The sequence below is a fragment of the Theropithecus gelada genome, chromosome 17 (assembly GCF_003255815.1).
Source record: "Theropithecus gelada isolate Dixy chromosome 17, Tgel_1.0, whole genome shotgun sequence".
In the NCBI taxonomy this organism is placed as follows: Eukaryota; Metazoa; Chordata; class Mammalia; order Primates; family Cercopithecidae; genus Theropithecus; species Theropithecus gelada.
This window is the reverse complement of record NC_037685.1, coordinates 33595630-33604190: the sequence shown is the minus strand read 5'-3', so window position 1 is coordinate 33604190 and position 8561 is coordinate 33595630. Positions and strand designations below refer to the sequence as shown.

Below are 8561 nucleotides of genomic sequence, written 5' to 3'. Positions count from 1 at the left end.
GTGTACATGAGCTTGTGCTCCTTAAGCAGGCTATAAAGGCAGGCATCTAATTCCTCCTGGCTTTGCTGCATGCCCTATTTATGAGCCAGCAAAATATGTTTGGCCACATGTTTACACCAGCAAATAAATGTGTCTATGGAATGGAAATGCGTCCCCACTATATCAGTTGTCAACGTCTATTTAAACAGACTTAAATTTGTGGCTGCATCTTTCTAGCTCTCAAGATACAGAAACACTTTATCCCTCATTGCCACTATGTTACAAGTTGGATTTTTTAAATCAATGTAATTTTGTTACCACATTTGTGCATATACTTTAACTATATCCCTGTCTGCTTATCCAAAGAGCAAATTAAAATAAATATTGTTGTTACCTGATAAAAGTGTCTGGTTTCATTTATTTTTCTAAAACCACTTGGATGTTTTTCCTTCCCAATAAACTGGTTTCTGTTACTTCCAAATAAAATTTGTTACATTTTGATTTTGTAGATGAAATTATCCTAACATTCCTTAATTGTTTTATAATAGTCACTTTTCTCAATACAAACCAAAATAATAATAATGTGAGCTAAATCACAGTATTTCTTATAGTTACATGCTGTATTCTTAGTACCTTTATTTGTATGAGTTCCTTTATTTATAAGATCATTCTTGAAATAAATTATTTATCTGTAATAGTTATGGTTAACTGCATTAAGGAATGAATAATTTTCAACTGGTTTTTCACAGCCAGTGATAAATCCCCTAGAGCAAGGTTTGTACATAATAAGAGTTCAATAAATATTTGTGAAATAAATCTTTAGCAGGTTATACAATATTTAGCATGCCTGAGAGGATGGAAACATTTCAGAAGTATAAAACTCAATGCAATTGGCTAAATTGGGAAGTTATTAGTCTTTTCACATTTGATCTTATTTTTTGACCTCATTTATAAAGTATTGACATCAGTTTTCAAGTCACTAAATTTATCCTCTGAGAAGAAATCAGTACAAAAGAATAGAGATACAGTATTTTCCATATACATTTGGGAGGCTCTAAATGTTCTAAAATTCAAATAGTTCCTGATTTCAGATGCTGAGTGTATTTCGGTGAGTGGCACTGTTTTACTATATGGGGTTTGTTGTTGTTTTTTAATATTGAACTTTCTAAAAATGTCTCAAACCCAAAAAGTTCCATGGCTCTGAAATTTATGACAATAATTAAGAAAATGCAGAAAGGGCACTGGTAGATTTTTAAAAACTATTTTAATACAAGATTAATAGCAATTTTCTATCCAAATCAGAAATGAAAAATCTTAACCCAAATAATATTCATTTGACAGTCACATAAAATTTTAGGTTTGATTGGTGCACACATTTATGCTGCATATATATTATGTATATGCACAGAGAGACCTCACTATTATGCCATTGTTAGGGGTCTTTTCGTGGAAGTACCTCATTACAAGGCAATGTCAAAGGTTCCGTAACCACTCAACTTTGAATGAAGTTGAAGATGTCCCCATGCTAAGCTGAGTCCGTGCCGTAGCAAACCATGACGTAGCAAGTCTCCAGAATGCGTACAAATCAATACTCCGTTTGTGTAAGTTGGTCTAAAACTAAACACTGACTAGTGTCTCCAACAAGGAGGAACACATTGCAAATTTATAAGTTACGGTTTCCTTTACTCTTCTGTTAGCAAAGCTAAATTGTGTTTTTAAATAAAAATCAGGTCTGTTAGTAAGTAAATGGAAATGTGTCTAAATTTCTGCAAGTTTTAGGTAAAACTTGCATTTGCTAACGCTTCTACGTTTAATCAAATCACTTGATAATTAGCTTTGCAAAAAGAAGTAATAAAAGAATCACATCTCAGGAATATGTGAAGTTTTTTTCCTCCTTAGGGACTTTAGTTGGTGTTCAGTCTGTAGATGGAATGGCAAAAGAATTAAAGAAGGCTAATGTCTGCAGCAGGGAATAAATTAAAAATCAGGGTTCTGCCTGTAATAATATTTTCAATGTGTTTGCTTTAAAGAATGTTACTTTTATAATTATTACTACTTATCAATGAATAATAGTGTTTTTCAGTGTAGACAAAATAGTATTTTCTACCCCTTACATTTAAAGCAGGTGATACAAGTTACTTAATGCTATCTAGGTAAGTCATTGTAAGGGAGTCAGATTTCTAGTGCTAACGTTCTACGATGGCTATAATCAAAATACCAACTTGGCCTTCGTGAAAGTGACAGAAGGTTGTCATGGTTGTCCTTCAATACAGAACCATAAACAGAGCTCTTATTGGTAAATTTGTAATTCATTCTTCTCTGCTAAAGACTTTAGCCTCTGTTTAGCTTTTGTTGTGACACATACAAAGTATAATATATACCAATTACAGACGTGTATTTCTGTTAGAAAAATACATATTATAACTAAAGAACATGTAAATAGAGGCACTTCAATAAGCTAAGTGTTTGCAGTTATGAGCATCACCCACCAATTTCTAGTGTCGGATTTCAGTGAGCCCATTCCTCTCTATTCATAACAAAAGTTATGATATGATTACAGAATTTAGGGAACATCAGAGCAAATGAGGGGCATGTCATAAAAAATAAGCCTCATTGCATCCCCTATCAATATGCTGAAATGAGAAAAATTAATTTGAGGGTTGAATTCCAAAATACTTACTGAAATAGGGTAACCAGGTTAAATGAAATCCTTTAGGGCCAAAACATTTCTCATGTTAAATTAGTCGGAAAATTATATGACATAGTAGTATGATGATAAAAACTAGGAAGTACAACTTGAATGATATTTAGACCACATCCATGCAGGGTGCTAACACTGTGACATCATTAACTGATATCGTTTCAGCTCTCTGCCCGGCTCATTATACGTCACTATATCTCATCAATATGAATCATATTGATAATGAAGGTGTTGAAACAAATGAAGCAGGCGTTTATATATTATCTGTGTGTTTAGTGCGTATAGAACATGGGTTCACATTCATTCATATTATGTGTATTCATACACATGCACAAAACCTTTTGGGGATGAAAGCACAGGAAAAACAAGGCATCCTAATCTATTTCATAAAAGAGAATGCAGAAATATTTTAAAAAGGAAAGACTTGGAGTTTAAAGCCATAAAGACAAGTTATTATTCAAATAGTCTGGAAAATCAAGGTTGATTTAATTTGTATTGCACCTTAATTATTGGAGAAAGACAATACTGACTTCTGAACACAGAATGAAATGAGCAACATAAATGACTGGTCCTTCATAGAGAAGTCTTATGTGGAGTTCGTGGTAGGAAGCCAAAATGTGGGCAGTGAAATGGATGGTTTTCTAGAAGTATGTAATGGTGAACTAGATTGTTAATTTCATAAAGTTTTAAATGAAAGAATGCCACAAAGTCTCTTATCATCCTACATTTTATATTTCATTAGGCATAAAGTAGCAATAGATGCTTGTAAATACTTTCTGTCTTGCAAAAGTGCTCAAATATACTTAATACTATTGTGCCACATGTGTTCTACTTAAATGTGATGACTAAATCAATAACTAATTTTAATTTTGATGAGAACAGAGATTGAAAAATACCATTTACGTGTCAATACTGTCGATGAGTTAATTAAAATGTGACTGGCATACTATGGTGTCTTGAAACATTACTTTTCCCTACTCCAGATGCACCATAAAAACCAAGAAACATATGGATAGTCAACTGTAGTCATAAAGCCCCAGTTTGGTTTATTTTGCTTCTCTCTGTCAGGGGGAGCATAGGGCCTGGCTTTGGCATACTTGGTGAACAGGTTAGGCTGTGGCTCTAAATTGGCCTATTGAGTTAGATCATGTATCCAAGTGCCAGGCAGGAATCCTAGGCCGAAGGTGTTTTACATGAAAGCAATGGTTTTTCATGAATAACATTCTTTACACATACAGTTTCCATCACCAGTAAAGCCCTGCACACCCACGGCTCATCCCATGAGTTTGGTGTAGTCTGGAGCACCCAGGCTGAAGCACACTCATGCAGAAGGGTGTGCCCTGGCAAACTTGTAATAAATGGACAGTTAGATACGTAAAAAGTTCTCTTTCTTGATTCTTGGTGCTCACAGATCACTGAGGAATCCCTTCTTTGAGCAGCACAAAACAAGAAGAGCTGGTTGACAAAACATTTTCTTACAAAGGTGTGTCAACCCTGAGCTTGGAATTAAGAAGTTAAAATCTGTGATTTATAGATATATAGATATAAAAATAGATGATCATACTAAGACTAAAAAAGTGAAAGAAATCTCCATGTCAATACTATATATATATATATATTTTTGTCTTGACTTCTTTTTCTGTTGTGAGTTATTTTGTAAGAGAATGCCCTTGTGATGCAGAAACCAACTGACACAAAGTAAATAGTTAAAAATGAAAACTCAGGAATGGATCTAATTGTGTATCGATTCATTAAAAAAGCTATTGTTTTGGGAGGGTAATGAGCACAGGGGCAGAAATGTCTAGTTAATGTCAAACCTATGGCAAAAGCAGAGATTGTATCATTAAAGATTATTTTCAATTGAGACTCTTGAGGAAGGTGAATTGATGGGGGTATCTACTAGTAATTGAAGATGAAGGGGAAAATCTGTGCCAATTGGGTACAGTGGACAGACATTAAGGGAATTAAGAAAAAATGGTGCCATTACTAAATTGAAATTGGGCAGGGTGAGAGAGAGGTGCTGATCGTAGTAATTTTTGTTCTCATATTAAAGACGGGATTCTAAATTTAGTATCAGTACCTCCAGATTAATTTGGTGTTGTTTGGTTAGAGTGCAAGATGATACCTCCAAGACAACAGTGCATTTTCACTACATTTAGAACAAACTTTAAGCTTTTTCCCCATAAGCATTGTGTAAACCCGGATTGTTACAAAAAAGCTTACACTGGGAGTTGGCTGTCAATGCTGAACTTACAGCGTTAAAGTTCATTTATTTTTCTTTGTTTGCTTTTTTGTTGAAAATGCAGCTGTCTTGGGGTTTGTTCCGATTTTACAAGGAAAATTATTTTCTTTCTTCCTTTTTTATTGTAAATGACAAAAAAAAACCCTCACAACGTGAGATTCCTTTACTTCTGCAGCATAAAAGCAAATGAAGGTAAGAAAATCTCCTGGTACGAAAGATTTGAGTAAGAATTCTCTCTAGAATAAACAAGGTCCCCACAGATAGCTGAAGGAAAGAGGAAGCAGTTCAGTCTGGCACCCGGTACTCTTTGGGAAAACAAAAAGGGAGGCAGGTTGCAGTACTGCTCTCTTCTCATAGAAAACGGTAAGTTTTTGTGGCATGGTCCATCGTCCAAGAGTGTAAGAAAAGGAGTTGGCCATTCAAATAGCTAAAATGCAGTTTCATCTGACCAAAAACCCAAGATTATCTGCTCAGTCTCTGCAGAGCCAGGACAATGCCGGTGAGACACCAGGAGAGCAGGGAGTGGCCACGCTGGGCTGCAGAAGAGTCCACCTCTCTCCGGTCAGGATCCACTGGGGGGGCCTCTGTGGTGACAAACTCAAACTCCGTGGGACACACATCATCCATGCACCCACTGCCACTCCCTGAGCCACTGGATTCATCACCTAGTGTGGAAAGATTGAAAAAGAAAGTTAGATCACTGATATGGTTAGGCTTTGTGGCCCCACCCAAATCTCATCTTGAATTGTAATCTCCATAATCCCCACGTGTCAGGGGAGAGGCCAGGTGGAGATAATTCAACCATGGGGGTGGTTTCCCCCATCCTGTTCTTGTGATAGTGATTGAGTTCTCACGAGATCTGACAGTTTTATAAGGGGCTCCTCCCCCATGGCTTGGCACTTCTCTTTCCTGCCAATTTGTGAAGAAAGTGCCTTCGCCTTCCACCATGATTGTAATTTTCCTGAGGCCTCCTCAGCTATGCTGAACTGTGAGTCAATTAACCGCTTTCCTTTATCAATTACCCAGTCTCGGGCAGTTCTTTACAGCAGTATGAAAATGGACTAATATAACCACCAATCAGGAAAGAGTGGAAACAAAGAGCTCAGCAGATATGGGGCATGGTGGTGGGAGGCCAAATCTTCCCATGCATGGTCCCCCACCCTACCCAACAGGATTGTTTTTAATAGGCAGGGGTGTGACGAGTGGGTGGACTGTACAGAGAAGTAGGTGTTTGAAGAACAGTGTCAACTGATACCCGAGTTATGCAACCCAAGGAATGTGTGAACCCCAGACTCAAGGGGAGGCCACACCTACCATGTTGGCCTTAGAAAGACATTTCTTCTGGCCAGTACTTAAGTTTAAGAAACTCCATTCTCTGCTGTTTTTATATGCAGAGTCATTGCTCTAGGAAGATACCATGCTTTTTAATGGATTTTAGAAGAAAAATATAGAAGAGGAAAACAAGTTCTACACAGAGGAAATGAGAGGAGCAGCAGCAATAGTGGTGAGAGGTCTCTATAAATATAACTTTTGGCCACCTTTTCCCCACCTGTGTTCTCCTGTGAGCAAGGATGGACTCCGTCCCAGCCAGCTTCTCCCCTTAAACCAGGAGTTGACAAACTATGACCTGCTGCTTGCTTTTGTATGGTCCATAACTCCAAAATGGTTTATTTACATAAAAAATATATTTTATAGATATCCATAAAGTCTATTATCTATCTATCTATCTATCTATCTATCTATCTATCTATCTATCTATCTATCTATCTATCTATCTATCTATGATAGGGTCTGGCTCTGTTGCCCAGGCCCAGTTATGTTGCCCATAACTCACTGCAGCCCCAAACTCCTGGGCCTAAGTGACCTTCCTGCCTTAGCCTCCCAAGTAGCTGGGACTGTAGGCATGTTCCAGTGTACCTGGTGGTTTGTATAGTTTCAAGTGTTTGAAAAAAATCAAGTGAAGAATAATATTTCATGACATGTAAAAAGTGTATGTGAAATTCTCATTTCAGTGTCCATATATGAAATTTTATTACAATCCAACTCCCCCCATTCACATATGTATTATCACGTTAGACCAGCAGTGTGGGGTTGTGCTGGCAGAGATGATGTGACCCTCAAAGATTAACAGATTTAATATATGGCCCTTGACAGAAACAGTTGGCCATTCTCTGCTTGAAACCAAGGCCCAGGTACCCCCAGAGTATGTCGACCCAGGGTGGCATCGTCCCTTCCCGCCCAACTTGCTTTCTTCCCTATTCCCACTTCTCACGGGCTTGATTCCTTCTTATTTGGCAAACCCTGTCACTCAAACCTGGCCCAGATCAGGCTGCCGATTACTAGCTTTATGAAAGTACTTATTACCGCTTGGAGATGTATTATTTATGTGCCTGTTCACTTGCTTACTATTTATCTCCTTCTCAAGAATGTAAACTAAAGACACAATCTTTGAGAGGGTAGAGATTTGGTAAATCCTGTTCATTTCTGTACCTCTAAAGCCTTCAGTGGCCCCTGGCATACAGCAAGTGCTCAACAAATACTTGCTGAATAAATAAATGTGCTTTGGGCAGTTACTCAACTTTTGCAGTTTCCTCACCTAAACAAATACAGATGACAACGTTGACCTTGGAGAGAATGTGTGAAGAGTGCTCGAGGACACCAAACCCAGTGCTGCCAGTGATGCCTGATGGAAAAAACATGGTTCCTACAGCACAGGAGACCTGGAATGTACCCTGACAGTTGTTATTTAAAAGCACAGGGTAAGCCAGTTAGACTTATTGAGGCTTTGTTTCCTCCCCTGTAAAAATGATAGTAATAACATCTATCTGTTATGAGAAATCATGTTCCTGGAAGGGCTCAGGAAACTGGAAGCTTTGTGAGGACATTAGCTATTTCTCTCACTTGCTCAATGATTTCCAACCAATATCCCTAAACTCCTCCCTGCTAGTCTGAAATGGTGATGCCCTGTTGAGCTGCTCCTGACAAACCAGGGCCAGTTTTAGCTGCTGGATGCTACTTAAGTAAAGCTGGGGCAATGTAGGGACTCTTCTAATGTCCTCTTGAATGAGAAAGATACAATGAGAGAAACGAGCACAGTTTCCTTTTTTAATGGGACATCTAAATACCAGATAAGATCACTTCAATACACTATACTAGGTTTTTAACATTTTCTCTGATTTATCTTTAGTGGCCTTTACAAGGGGGAAAATTCCCGTTAATTAAATTCAGAGATATCAGAATTGCTAAGGGAATTGTTCTGAACACTGGTGTCATGAACAAGAAGTAATACAACCTTTACAGAGATATTATTACAATGATTTAGAATATTAAAAAATGTGGGAAGCAAATATGACAAGAGATTTTGGCTGGAAAAAATAATGGTCCCATCTCTGTCTGAAAAGGAATCACGAATGTAAATATTAAGGGATGGGATGAATAACTTAAAAAAATGTCCAAAGCAATAAGGATGCTGATGGTTATAAAATGCGATAATGGTTTGTATGACAGACACTAGCCTAAAATAGAGGGGCCACATTTGGTGCTTGGGTTAGAACTCAGGGATCCTCTTAATTATTGATTTTCTTTTCTTTTTTTTTTTTTTTTTTTTTTTTTTTTTTTTTTTTTTTTTTGAAAAAGGTT

The 8561-nt window shown here is 37.3% G+C and overlaps 1 protein-coding gene across 1 annotated transcript in view; it reads right to left on the bottom strand.

Annotated features, from left to right (window-relative positions):
* Positions 1 to 617: 617 nt before the first annotated feature.
* The window catches only part of GPC6 (glypican 6), a 1182247-nt gene continuing 1174303 nt past the window's right edge, over positions 618 to 8561 (bottom strand). The window contains exon 9 of the mRNA XM_025364357.1: positions 618 to 5587. Coding sequence (XP_025220142.1) covers positions 5385 to 5587 — 203 coding nt within the window. The 3' untranslated portion in view covers positions 618 to 5384. The remainder of the gene's footprint in view (positions 5588 to 8561) is intronic.